Source organism: Musa acuminata, chromosome BXJ2-7 (assembly GCF_036884655.1).
Source record: "Musa acuminata AAA Group cultivar baxijiao chromosome BXJ2-7, Cavendish_Baxijiao_AAA, whole genome shotgun sequence".
NCBI classification, from domain to species: Eukaryota; Viridiplantae; Streptophyta; class Magnoliopsida; order Zingiberales; family Musaceae; genus Musa; species Musa acuminata.
Genome location: NC_088344.1, coordinates 35,374,223 through 35,389,366, shown reverse-complemented (window position 1 = coordinate 35,389,366; position 15,144 = coordinate 35,374,223). Strand labels below are relative to the sequence as shown.

The 15,144-nt window shown below is 35.1% G+C and overlaps 1 protein-coding gene across 1 annotated transcript; it reads left to right on the top strand.

Annotated features, from left to right (window-relative positions):
* The first annotated feature begins 1,180 nt into the window (after positions 1 to 1,180).
* Positions 1,181 to 14,795, top strand: LOC103992667 (probable ion channel CASTOR). Its single transcript, XM_009412465.3, has 12 exons — positions 1,181 to 1,763; positions 2,783 to 2,854; positions 3,552 to 4,157; positions 7,186 to 7,368; positions 7,553 to 7,612; positions 7,681 to 7,884; positions 8,732 to 8,980; positions 9,816 to 9,914; positions 11,757 to 11,951; positions 12,081 to 12,173; positions 12,264 to 12,530; positions 14,186 to 14,795. The coding sequence occupies exons 1-12, from the start codon at positions 1,290 to 1,292 to the stop codon at positions 14,402 to 14,404; spliced, it is 2,721 nt and encodes a 906-aa protein (XP_009410740.2). The 5' UTR covers positions 1,181 to 1,289; the 3' UTR covers positions 14,405 to 14,795.
* Positions 14,796 to 15,144: the final 349 nt, after the last annotated feature.

Sequence of the window (15,144 nt, the reverse complement as noted above, 5' to 3'; positions counted from 1 at the left end):
CGACGGTTCTCTTCTCCTCGTTCCTCTTATCATCTTTAACTTCGTCACATATATATATTATGATGTTCTTTATTTCTTGTTTTATCATTTATCGTTTCTCTACGATTATATGATCAAATCTCTACAAGACGGAGAATTCACAATACTAATTTTTATATTTTTGTCATTTGTTTTCCGTTTTGATATATTTATGTTACTTATTGTTGTTACATATTATATTAACGTGAAATTTCATGCTATGATAATATATCGACACACTTTTTTTATTTATTTATTTTTTAAACATTTATATTATCAAATTTTTTTGTCATCGATTATTGAAAGCAATAACGGTTGCGTTTTTTTTATAACTTGAGATTTATTTTATAGATAATTTTATATTATCTACGAAAAATATGTCTACTATGAATTGACCTTATCATTTTTTTCTTCGATATTCTTTTATAATTTTATATTAATTATTCTAACTCACTAATTGATATTTTGCTTTTTGCTTGTCTCTCCTATCGATCGAATCAAAATATTTTATTTAGAATTTATTTTCGTAACATTGCATGTATATCGATAATGGTCGATCGAACAAGTATAATTGATCGTAGATAAATAATCTTTATCTTTTTATCTCGATCTTATACTATGCTTTTCATCGTTGGATTTACTGTCACTTAAGACTTATAATTTAAATTAATGGAAATCAGGACTAGAGGGAGAGAAGAAGAAGAAGACATGCAGGAAAGACATGTTCTCGAGGGCCGAATGCTCACCTGAGCGGTGCAACAAATTCTGTAGCAACAATTACGATCATGGAGGTGGCTATTGTCCCCCGGAGAACATCCACCAGTGCAGCTGCTCCTATTGGTGTGATGCTTAATTAGGGTTCATGTTGGAATTTATCATACTAATAATTAAAACCATGTCAGTTATCTGAATAAAACTTAAGCTTATCCCATTATTAAACATTGTTAGTGTCAAAATTATTTGCAAATCCTAATCCAATCTCATTTAGTATTTACAAAAGAAAACTAAATCTCATGTGAGATAAAAGAATAGAGAATATTCTTAAAATAAAAATTATTTTAGAATGATTTTTTACTATTAATTTAAAATACTAATCATCAATGTTGATTATTATTATTATCAAATAAAAAATATTAATAATTTGAGTAACTAAAACACGCTTTATTACTGTTATCAGTCCATTGGTCTGCTTATATCAGACAATTACAGTACACAGAAACATATGTAGCGCAAACTCCGATAATGCCCCTCCGATAGGGTCGGTTACGAAGATGTCCGTCGACGGGGAGGCGGCGCCACCCCCGCCGCTCGTCCACCGCGACTGGTTCTTCCCGTCCGCCGCCCCCTTTCTCCACACCGCCGCCTCCTCCTCATCCTCCTCGTCCAAACCCGCAAACCCTAGGCGGCCCCCGCTATTTCCGTCCACCCGAAGGAACCCCAAACCCTATCTCGGTCGATCCAGGCCGCCGATGACCACGAGAAGTTTCCCCTCGTCGTCTGGTTCTTCGTCCGCCCCTTCGTCGTCGTCGCCGTCGCCGCTGCAATCCTTTGTCGTACGCGGGGACTCCAGGTACGCCGGGATCCGCCGGAAGGTCTGCTTCGATGCGCCGAGGGCGAAAGACGCGGCGAGAGTGGAGGGGCGGAAAGCCGCTCCGGGTCTCAGAACGGCGGCGATTACTGATAGCGGCGCGGGTTCTCCCGGTGGTCGGATCAAGAGCCGCTGGTCCTTGTCGGTTTTCGTCGCGGTTGGTTGATTTCCTTGGTTACTTGTCGATATCTTTAAATATACTGTAATAATTAGGCAATAAATAGTTAATTGGTAAGCTGTTTCTTTTCGTTGGTTTTTTGGGATTTGGTAAAATTAATTTCCCCGTCACATCTTTTGTTAAGATGACTTGATATGAAAAGGACACAAATTTAGTGGATACCATGAGAGGATACAGTCTCACCTCAAGGCCTTCTTGAATTTTCTCTTTTGAATACAGGGACTTTTAACAGAAGCCGTGTCATGCCGAAAGGAAGATGAAAGCTTCTTGTCATGGTGTGACAGGCAACCTACTGTTGTATTTTCTTGGCTTCCTCTGCTCATCATCAGTAGACAGAACAAATACTCAATGAATCACCAAGAAACCATGGCATTATTTATAGCTAAAACGAATTAAATAGGCTAGTGTTCTCACCAACTGGTGTTCAGCTGGCATCGATGTGAAAAGTCCCAACTGTTGTCTATATTCGCCGATTATCCTATTGTGGAGGGAACTTAAAACAAAAGCAGAAAGGTAATAAGGAAGAATTATGCAAAGACTACTTTATTTCAAATGCAGTGGGATTGGACAAAAGCTAAAACCTGGTATTACTTCGGCAGTTAACCTTGGACTGAGTTACTGCTTGAGAAAAGCTTCCTCCACCACCTACACATGCCATCTTCTTTCTTTTCCCTTTCTGTTGGGAGGATGTTGTTGGAAGGAGGTAATGGGGGAACGGAATTATTAAATTAACATGTGAGCACGGGAACAGAATTTCATGGGCGATTGGTCTAGTATATTGTCGTTAACCATAACTCCTAACATACAAATTGACTGAAAATTACATAACCTTTTATTAGTATTTGAAATAGATATATACAAATTTGCTTATCTTGTTGTTTAAGAAATCCATCTATTGGACACTGAATCCAAAAGTACAGACTGAGTGCAATGGCTTATTTGCCGTAGCATTTGCAAATTGTATACTTGTTGTTTAACATTCAAATTGGTGCTTGCAGGTTGTTATCACAATCTTATGCTCCCTTATTCGCAAGAACTTTTTACTATACGATGAAGTTTTACTTTTACAGGTTAGCAAGCATGAACATTCATATTTGTTTATGGAATTTAGTTGGTTGCCATTGTAACTTGCATATACATGGCATGGAGGATTTATGTCGTAATTTGTTTATATTAGCATAGGATCTTTCTGCATTCATCTTCAACTTTTTGCCGCTGTGTGGATCCTTGCTTCCATTCAGCTCCTTTAATAAAAATATTTTTATTTACTTGAGGAACACAATTTTTTAAATTTTTTTTAGTAAGTCTATCATTGGTCTTCATCTATCTCTCATGACTTGAATTGTAGTAAGTGTTAACTGACCTAGCTTTATCAGCACGTTTGTAAGATTTGTTAACATGTTTAAATAATCTTACATGGTTTTGTTGATTTATGCTTAGTTAATACTTAATTTTTGGTTATTTCAAACATTTCATATTTCATCTTTGCAACACTATATTTAGAGGTAGAGATCAGGATTCAGGTCACATAAACAAACTCTCTAATCTCTATATTTAGAAGGAAGTCTGTGTCCATTGACCCTCCTCAAACCTTGGATTGATGATAGTCTCATGCACTGGATACGCCTTTTCTTTAGGCTTAGTTTTCATATAGAATATAAATAAGAGTTTCTAATGGTCCAGTACAATCGTAGATGTATTGTTTATCCATCCATTATGTAATATGGTTTCTTTGTTTTTATAGTTTTAATTCATTTTATTTTTCAGGATCAGCTGTTTATTCTTGATTCTAGAGTTCGAGCATGTGGTGTGTCTGCTCCATTGGTTCTAGCAAATATTATACCAGAAGAGAGTGATAAGATACTAAGTAGAAGCCATAAAAGTTCTGCACTGTTTGCTTCAGTTGCAATACTCTCCATTCCATTTATTGCTTTCAAGTACATTGATTATGTGTCAAAATTAAGAAGATCAACGGATTCTGAAGCAGTTTCTCTCAGCAAGCAGTTAGCATACCGTGTTGATGTATTTTTATCAGTCTATCCCTACGCTAAGCCATTGGTTCTACTTCTTGCAACTTTGCTGTTGATAGGCCTTGGTGGATTGTCACTTTATGGAGTGACAGATGATACCTTGGTAGATTGTCTGTGGTTGTCGTGGACTTACATAGCTGATTCAGGGAATCATGCCAATTCAGTTGGCTTTGGTCCCAAGTTAGTTTCACTTTCTATAAGTTTTGGTGGAATGCTTATATTTGCCATGATGCTTGGGCTCGTCTCTGATGCTATCTCAGAGAAGTTTGACTCATTGAGAAAAGGCCGAAGTGAAGTGATAGAGGAAAATCATACGCTGGTACTTGGTTGGAGTGACAAGTTGGTAAACTGCATCCCACTCCTTATATTTTCATTGAATTTTACATATCCTTTATTTTCTTGCTAATTGGCATGTGTAATTCTCTAAATCTCAGCCATCAGTCTCATTTGGTTGTGAAAATTGTTTGGTTTTGTGTGTTTGAAGGTGGGTAACAGTGACCTCAGTCTAGCCTTGAATGAGAATACAGATTAACATATTTATGCGTTTTTAATTTCAAAACATTAGTGTCAGTATTTGCTCAGGTTTTTTTATCCAAGGCTTTGGTGACACGCAAAGTCCTTGGAGTCATTTTCTGATAGACATCTTGTTCATTTAGTTGACTTTAGTAAATTCAGCTTTAAGTAATTTCTATATGGTTGATTATCAACCCTTTTAGAATAATCTGGTAGCAAAACTGTCATTATCGCTATCATGGATGACATTATCAAGTAAATAGCCAATTTATCATGCTTGCTAGGAATCAGAAACATAATTCGTAAAACAGCCATTTGAATTGGTTTTATGATGCCTACTCTGATGCTGGCTCGAGAGCCAATTAGATGTATTCTAGGTAAGGGTTATGATTCTAATCCAACGATTCTATCATTACATACTCAGAATATATTCTTGGTAATATAAAATATAGATGGAACTTTAACCCAAGGATTTTAATTTCGAATAATACCCCTCGTACCGGACCGTGTGTACCGGTCTGTCAGTAGACCGGCCGCTACCGGGTGATACCGTCGATTGGGACTGTTTCCACTCTGTTACCATCCTAAATCGAGCGGTGACTGAGGAAGAAGAAAGAAGAGGGAGAAGGGTGGTATTAACCGAGAGAAGAAAGAAAAGGGAGAAGAAGAGGAGAACCTAGAGATTGGCGCTACTCTCCGCCCTCGTCTGTCGGCGACTTCTCCTCATTTGCGCAGGGAGAAGAATCGTCGGCGTCGTGGGGAAAAGAGAGGCGACGTCGCAGAAAACGTTTTTTTTCACTTTTACATATATATATACATATATGTATATATATAAAGAGGCGACATCGCCTTGGTTTTTCTGCCCGTGTGGGGTTTCTTCTCCCAATGCGCCTTTTTTTTTACTTATATATACATATATATATATACATACATACATATATATATGTATGTGTGTGTGTGTGTATGTATATATATATATATATATATACATATATATGTATATATATATAAGTAAAAAAAAGGGCACATTGGGAGAAGAAACCCCACACGGGCAGAAAAACGAAGGCGACGTCGCCTTCGTATATATGTATACATATATGTATATGTATATATGTATGTACATATACATATATACATATATATATACACATATATATACATATATACATATACATATGCATATACATATATACATACATATACATATACACATACACATATATATATATATATATATATATATACACGTGAGGATTCTTCGTCCCACGCGCCAAAAAGGGTGACAAGGAAGTCAGCCTTTTTTTTTTTTTTACTATATATATATATATATATATATATATATATATATATATATATATTGAGCGGTATATCGAAATGTACCACTCGGTATATAGTATCGTACCGTACCGAGCGAATCTCGAAACTTCGGTATGGTATGAAATTTTAATCATTGCTTTAATTTAATGTTTATATTTGTATTTATACTATAATAACAATATAAAATTGTATGCACAAATAGTTTTATATCTTGATTTTATGGTAGCGATCTGGTCCGATGTATGTTGGGATTTAGTCAGGTTAGACTGGGTTTCCTTGTTAGAGGTATGATTATTAATCAGATCATATATGAATTAAACTGTTGGATTATTGGCTTTAAATTGGATCAAGTTTTTCAGCTTCTTAGATTTGATTTTGATTGACCCCCATCATCTTCTTTTACAACCTAGCTAATATCCTTGTTCAAAATTTTTAAACCTCCCAATGCATAGAAGAATTTAGTATTCTTGCAGAAGAGCCTTCATATTTTGTAGAAAACGATGACACATTCCATTTGGTTCTTCATGGAGTTTAGTTGCCTCTATTTTTTTGGTCATTTTCTTTATCTCACTGAATCCAGAATTTTAGGCACACTATCACATGGACCACCACAATTCATGTAGGTGAAGTGGGGTTTGAAGGCAATGTGGCTCGCCATGCTGCTGCCGTTATACCTGGTGTTCATCTCTATTGGATTAGAGATTCATTGGGGTGTATAGTATATCTCTATGTGGCTCACAAGCCACGAGCGATGGTCACTCTGATACCATATATGTCATAACTCGAGCCTGAAAACCATATGAGCTAAACTTTGAATAAGGAGCACTTCAAAGATTGCTATTTTGAGGTAGGTGGTGATCATATTGTGGGACTAATTGGACCACTGAATTGCAATTATACTACCATTAGACACTCCAAAAAAAATGTATGTGCGAGTGATACTGTAGTCATACAGAAATTCAATTGGACTGTTGTGACAGCTTCTATTTTATTCATTGATCAACAGTCATTAGGAATCATGCGGTACACTCGTAAAAGTTACTCATTTATCTAGAAGGTAGAACTTATGTCTTTAGATGTGGATTATGCCTTCCTGCTAATGTAAAACTTTTTGCGTTATTATTTGTTTCCTTATTGATGAGAGCCACCCTTTCCTTTATCAGGAAGTAAACTATTCTCCAAATGTAATTCAAATTTTTTAATCTAGTCGTCCTATTGATGTAACCTCAGCTGAAGTTATTCATGTGATTAATATAGTGAACCACCTACTTCATAATTTACATAAGACATTTCTGAATTAATTCTATGTTGAGATTTTGCCCATGTGGTTGTTGTAGACGAGTTGAAACTTACCCATCAAGAATCATGGTCCTAATGTCATTATTGACATCAGAGGTTTCAAGCTTAATAAGGCAGGGATATTGTGCTGTCTTATTTTTCTTGTATTTGGGCAGCAAATACTACTAACTTTTTGTGTATTATATGTATATATCTGCAATTTTTGCTATTCCATTAGTGAAACAATTTAGTTTTGGCTACAGGGTTCCCTATTGAATCAACTGGCTATAGCCAACAAGAGTTTGGGTGGTGGCACCGTGGTAGTGATGGCTGAGAGGGACAAAGAGGAAATGGAACTAGATATTGCAAAAATGGAATTTGACTTTAAGGGAACATCAGTCATTTGCAGAAGTGGGAGTCCTTTGATTCTTGCTGACTTGAAAAAGGTCCACTTGAATTCTCACAATACATCTTTCCTAGAGGATCTTAGTCATCAAACTTTATCTTCTCTTGAGTTACTTTTCTTTGTCATGTTTTGTAATAGTTACTTGGACATGGCTAGTTGGTGACTATTGCTTTCTGTTATTCTGCTATATTTACTTGCTTGCTTTCTTTTAAATCTGTTTGCAGGTTTCTGTTTCTAAGGCCCGTGCAGTTGTAGTCCTAGCTGAAGATGGGAATGCTGATCAGGTAACATTTATCAGTTGTTAGAGTTGTCATACTTTATAGGACAAATTATTGAATGTCTTTAACTGCAGAGTGATGCACGAGCATTACGGACGGTATTAAGCTTAACTGGAGTCAAAGAAGGGTTAAGAGGTCATATAGTGGTTGAACTCAGTGATCTAGATAATGAAGTCCTTGTTAAACTTGTTGGTGGAGACCTTGTTGAAACTGTTGTTGCTCATGATGTAATTGGCCGCTTAATGATTCAATGTGCTCGCCAGCCTGGTCTTGCACAGGTTAGTTGTGAATCATGCTTTTCTTTTTGTTTTCCTTCGTGGCTTGATTTTTTTCATTTAGTTTTTTGTTACTTACGGGAACCTCTGATGCTCATGCTTGAGCATTAATCCAACTGAAATGGATGTTTATCATTGTCTTTTTAAGAGTTGTATGATGCTATAAATTATGTTCACAATGCTTTCATTTTCAATTTCATTCCAATCATACTGACACAAATAGATATTATTCTGGATACCTATTCTTGCTGTTTAGCTAGAACTGTCAAGTCTTATTTAACTGTCATGCAATGCATCCTTCTCCAGTTACTTTGTAGTGATCGTTTTAATCAGTATAGGCTATGACTGCTGCTTTAAATCAAGATCATGTGATCCTTCAACTAGTATTTTTAGCAATTTGCTCTGCCTGAATTTAAATCTTGTCTTTACCCTTGTACATATGTGTTGTGCTTGATGCTGGATATTATGTGCTCTAGTATAGACTATAGACAGTTAGAAATTTCCATCCCCAGACCCCGCATTAGCGGGAGCCTCGTGCACTGGGTATGGTCCTTTATTTTCTCTCTGCAATTTTTCCAAGAGATATAACAAAACATATTCTTTTTTCTTCTTTTCAAAGTAAACCTTTGTGCTGACATGGACCCTAGTTTGCTGTACATATAGGACTCCACCTACCTTCATTTTTGGATCCTGTTCTATCCCTTCCATTCTCCAGGAGCATGGTATTGCTAAAAAAATTTATGTCGAGTGGTATAAAGTGATAGTTTATTCCTATCACTTTCCTTTTTTGATGTTTCAGTTGTGAACTTGCGATTAATCCTTGTGCTTAGAGTTTATCGGGTTTGGACAGATCTGGGAAGATATCCTTGGGTTTGAAAATTGCGAGTTTTACATCAAAAGATGGCCTCAGTTGGATGGGATGCAATTTGAAGATGTACTTATCAGTTTTCCTGATGCTATACCCTGTGGAATAAAAATGGCATCTTGTGGTGGAAAAATCATATTGAACCCCGATGATTCATACATTCTGCAGGAGGGTGATGAAGTCCTTGTAATTGCAGAGGATGATGACACCTATACCCCAGCAGAACTACCTATGGTGAATTCCTTCTCTTGTTTATATCTATTATTTGTTTGGAATGCTTATAAAATTTTTCACTGGACAGCTTTTATGATTTAGAAGATTTCTACAGATGTGGCCATGTCACAACAGGAAGTTACAGTGTATTTTCCTCAAGGCAAATTGTCCAAGCGCCTTGTTCTGCTTCATTTCCCATATTCATCTATTAATTCACAACAGTGTTTTTCTTCTTCAGCATTGTTTAGAGCTAAACTTGTGCAAGCAGTTGAGTTTCCATGTTGTTTCTCACTAGTTGATGCGTATCTTATCTATAGCTGAGTATATACAATGATGAGATTTTGTAGTGCATTCTTTTTGTGGCGTATTGCGACCGAAGGCAAATTACTATACTTACAGAGAAAAAAGAAAGGAACATCATGTTTTTATCAGACTAACTGAAAATTTTTTAGCGGGCATATAAAGTTGCAAACAGCAAAAAAAAATAAAAATAACCTTTTAATATTTTTTAATTCTTTGTAAGATCTAGTACACTGTTCTACAAAATGTTGCAGCATGAGATGTACAGTTAACTCAAATAAGACAGAAAAAGGATTCAGTAGACTTGTCTAGATAAAGGTGTTCAGGAATCTCATATGTCAGTTTAACACAGCAGAAAGTTTAACTGCCTTGAAGGAAACACAATAAGAACTCTCATAAATTCTGATCAAAGAGGCAGTGTACATAGACATTATCTGGTCTTATAAAAAGCCACAGAAGATACTACCATGTGGCTGGTGACAAAATATAGATGATATGATAGTGGTAAGTTTATTCTTCGGAGCCATAATCTTTTCTTTTTCTATTACTCATGCAGGTTCGGAGAGGATATCTACCCAAAGACTTCATTGTGCCAAAGTCTCCGGAAAGAATACTGTTTTGTGGTTGGCGGCGAGATATAGAAGACATGATTATGGTAAATTACAAGGAATCAAAAATGATATTTCAACCATTATGTGGACAAGCATGTGGTTTATAGGTACCTCAGGTAGTTTATTTTAGAATTTTGACTTTTGAGGGAACCTTGTGTAGCAATCACAGAATAAAAGTGTACTTATTTGATTTTCCAAACAAGATAATATTGGCAGTTATGGAACAGAGTAAGTATTCACATCGTTTCAACTTTTAACTGTCAACTCTGGCTGAAGTAATATTGTTTAACTAGATGGCTATTTCTAGAATTTCTACAAGGGATTTAACATATCTATTGTATTTTGCAGATTCCTCTAGAAAATTTGTTTTCTTATGGTCAAACATTTTTTCAGTTAGTGTCATGCACTGTTACAGATATTTGCACTTAGTTGATCGTGTTTGTTTGAATAAGCTCTTCTATGTTGTGTTGCATATCGGATTCTCACTACATCCATTTAAATAAGCTTCTACATTGTGTTGCATATCAGATTTCATATTTTCTTTACTTATTTATCTTAAGGAGAAAACATATTATGTGTGGAAAATAAATCCAACTGACCTTCTGCTCCAAATTATGTTTTTAATCCTCCTTTCATATTTCTCTGTGAGCTAATCACCCTATCGTTAGAAGTTTTTGGTAGTTATGAAATTATTTTCTTAAATTTGCTGACTGCTGCTAATTTGGATATATTTGAACTGACCCTCATCGTATCATTAGTCCAATATAACAAATTAATGCAGATGTCGCTGGAAACAGTCCTTTCTTATTAAAGATCATTTTATGCTGGTTGCAGACCTTTTTCATGCTTTCCTGTCCTAGATGTGCTTTTTGTAATCTTTTTGCCTACATTGATGTAGCTTCTGATGTATAGATACATGACTTTCTATGTCACGTTTGAAGTAAAGGGGATTCATAAATATAATTGTTCATAAAATGGCTGGTATTCCATACAGGTTTCAAATATCAGCGACAGAAACAAAAAATTGACCTTTTTCTTTTGATTACCTTGTTCATTATCTTCTATAGACATAGTCAAGTCGCAGCTACCACAAGAATTTTGGTAGAACTAAGAACTATTTGAACTTGCCCCGACTCTGTACAGCTTGCTAATTCCTCTGTTTCTAGATGTGATGTGCTTTTATGTATATGTATGCATTATTTAAGTACTACTTTGTACAAATGTATGCATTAGTTTGCAGATGTGTATTCTTTTTCTAGCTTTTGAGGACTTCTTCACAGATTTCTGGGGTGAATATCATTTGCTGGTAGACCTTTGATTCCATTTGTGGTTTAAGTTTAAAACTAGAACGTGGTTTTGCTGAGAGATAGTTTTTTTTCCATATTTTATGTTATAATATCTATTTCCATATATTGTTTTCTTTTCAATATAATAAATTGTGTCATTACTAGCAACACTCAAAATGCTGTTTGAAACAAAATTACAACCATTAGCTTGATCACCTAGCTAGTTTGTTCTGGTGACCCTTTTGCGCATAGTTTTGTCTTAACTTTTTCAATCATTATTCTATTTACTCTTTAGCAGTTAAATCTCCAATTATGATTAAACTGCAGTTTTAATTGTTTTCATTGCTAGGTTATCCGTAGTTGACATACTAGCTTTGGTTATATCACAAGTAAAATAGTCTTGCATTTAGCTACTGTGTTCTATTATTATTATTGGTAATTTATTTTGAAGAATAATATTTACTTTATGTCATTCTTAGTCTTGTCGAGACAGAGCTCAGTGTATACAATGTTCTTTGTCAACTAGAGATTTTGGCAGGCTCCAGAAGGTCTTACTTGCAGCAAATTTTGGTGTTAATATAGTTTTGAAAATACCTACAGGTGTTGGATGCTTTTCTAGCACTCGGATCAGAGTTGTGGATGTTCAATGATGTTCCTGAGAATGAGAGGGAGAAAAAGCTTATAGATGGTGGTCTGGATTTCAATCGATTGGAGAATATATCTCTGGTTAACCGTGAAGGAAACGCTGTCATTCGACGTCACTTAGAGAGCCTTCCGCTGGAATCATTTGATTCTGTAAGTTAAATTGAAATGTTAACTTGTTTTCTTTTTTGTGCTTTATGAGATTATATTTAGAGCACGAAGGATCTTACATTGATGAAAGCTAAACTATTGCATCAATCTCAATTTTGACATATTCTACAGATCTTGATTTTGGCTGATGAATCAGTAGAAGACTCAGCAATACAAGCTGATTCAAGATCTCTTGCAACATTACTTTTAATCAGAGATATTCAGGTTGAGGATTGAAATTTCATTTAGTTTTTGGCAGGAATTGTCTGTAGTTTTCAGTCATTAGCCTTCTTATCTTTGCATTGTTATCTCTAGGCAAAGCGGCTTCCTTATAAAGAAGCCATAGTCTCTCATGTTTCAAGAGGAAGCTTCTCTCATGGTACTTGGATTGGTGATATGCAGCAAGCATCGAATAAATCTGTCATTATTAGTGAAATCCTTGATCCTAGGACCAAGAATCTACTGTCCGTGTCGAAGATAAGTGATTATGTTTTGTCAAATGAACTGGTGAGCATGGCACTGGCAATGGTCGCAGAAGACCGCCAAATAAATGATGTGCTGGAAGAACTTTTTGCTGAAGAGGTACAATTATTTTGAACTTTTAAGTTCTAGAAGTGAGACACTATTGGTTTCTTTTTGTGAAGATCTCAGCTTATAAGCAAAATTGGTTCTGTTAAAGTTGTCTGCAATTGAGTATCCTCAATCTGGTCCTGAAATAAGCTCCATTTGTATAAGTGTTATTAAATAAGGAATTATATCAGCAGAAGTTCTGAAACACTCACCACTTACCAGAGTTACTATTACATAACCAGAAAGTACAGTTAAAGAAATAATCTATTCAGTTTAAAAGGTAGGATCACTAGATTTTTATTCACACTTTACTAGCTGCTTGAAAAAAGTATGTAGCTAGCATAGGGCTATTTTGGTCAGATAGCAATATCCAAACGATAGCATAAGTTAGTATTTTTACCTTATTCTCATTTCAAGTCATTTTATTTTGTTGATATTAATACTCAAACCACACAAGGTCATAATCTTGTAACTCATCAGTGCTCTTGATTAAATGTTGTCTAGCTCGTACGTGAAATCGTTGTTAATTTATAGGCCATCAAACTAATTGTTTTGATGGAGCTATTTGTTCTTATTTTGCTTACTTAAGCTCATCTGTTATATTTATGTTCTTGAGTCATAAATATAAACATTTAAAACTGAAGGTTTAGACTAGGTGGAAAATAAGACTGAATTAATGAAATGCGATATTAGTAATTCAAAGAGAAGTGGGTGTAGTTCATATGGATGGTAAAAATTCTTTGAAGTAGAAGTTTTGGGTAATTTGGATTTATGATTGATGTAGATATTGTTTGTTAAGTAAAAGCAGAGTGATTAAGGTTGAGATGTGGCGTTGAGATTTTATAAGATAGATGACAAAAAATTTGTTTAGCCATTATGATAATGTTGAGGTTGATTCATGGGATTATGAAAAAAAAATCAATTTCTTATTTGCAAACAATTAGGTATTGCCTTGATAGGCTACAAAATGGAGAAAATTGTTTATAACAATATACACATGTTTAAATGAAATGGATAGATGCTCTAAATAGACAAGGGGAAACTATATAACTATAAAAAATATGATTGTTGTTTATTTAACAAAAGGATATTCCCTTATTTACAGAGCTCAAGGTTGGGTATAGATCCATGTAGCTAATTCCAAATGGTTGGGAGTCGGGACATTATGATCTCTTGTTGGTGCATTCCTAGTTCTTTTTGTGTTGACACATGCACACATACATTAGCATATCTGTGCATATAGATAAGCTTGAATATAATTGGGAAGACTAAAAATGCTTAAGCTCACATGATGGCTAGAGATATATTCCGAAGTAAGGTTCATTATATCACGGCATACCGCTCGGTACAAGCGGTACATACTAGTCTGACAAGGGATTAGTATAGGTGGTATATCGATATACCCCCCATGTACCATGTGTTAGTACGCTCGGTATGTATCGTACTGATAGTTGGTTAGTACATCGATACAGATCAGTAAGACGAATTATGTTCTAAAGTATCATTTTACTTTGATCAGTTTTTGTAATGCTTCATGAAGTTATATCACCTGAATAGGTAATTTCAAATTTTCGAGAAGCTTAACTTTTCATTAATTGTGATTGTTAAGTTGTTAATTCTTGCATTGGTTTAACTATGGTTTGAGCAATTAATTAATTCTGTATCAGGGTAATGAAATGCAAATTCGTTCTGCTGATCTTTATGTTCGTGAAGAGGAAGAAATGAATTTCTTTGAAATAATTCTACGGGCCCGACAGAGGAAAGAGATTGTCATTGGTTATCGCCTTGCAAATTCAGAACGAGCAATCATTAATCCACCAGATAAAAATGTGCGACATAAGTGGTCAGCTGAAGATGTTTTTGTTGTTTTAGCTGAGAAGGAATGAGATTGTTTGGCGCACAATGCATCAAAATGACTTTCACCATGGAGAAAATAAGTTGTCATCCCTAACTAAGATGGTGAAAGCAGAATCAATGAACCAAGGTGGCATGACATTATGACAAATGAATGTCTAAAGAAGCTTTAAGAGTCAGCTAGCTGATAAATTAGGAAATCCTGGCAATACAAATTCTGCAGTTTCAACACAGATCTTTTTTGTAGCAAAAAAAGGTCATAATGGATGCTTTAATTTTGTAAATTGATTCTGCATTTGCAAATATTCTTTAATTTCACATATTTATCAGGAAAATTATATGTATATACTAAAATAAGAAAGAAAAGGTTGAGAACATTTACAGGCTAACTTTTATAAATTCAATAGACAATAGTGCAGCACAGCTTTGGTTCTTATAGTTATCTAAGTATTTGGCAAAGACGGTTATGAAATACTTTCCAGTTTACAGCAACTTTTCCTGTTTCTCATCTGACCCTTATTTCGAGCTAATTGCCTTGTTTCTCATGTCCATTATTTTATATATTCAATTCTCGTAGAGTTATTATTGTCAGTTTCTGTGCCTCAATTTCCTTCAAGTGCACGAAGGGCAAAGGATTTAAATATTAGCAGATTCAGTGGAGCACAAACTCAAATCTTTAGCTGTTTAACTGTTGGTACTCTCCCTTTATATTAGATGTTCTGTAATTTGTCATCTATTATTTTACTCGTGTGAAACTTTGTTGAGCAGTATG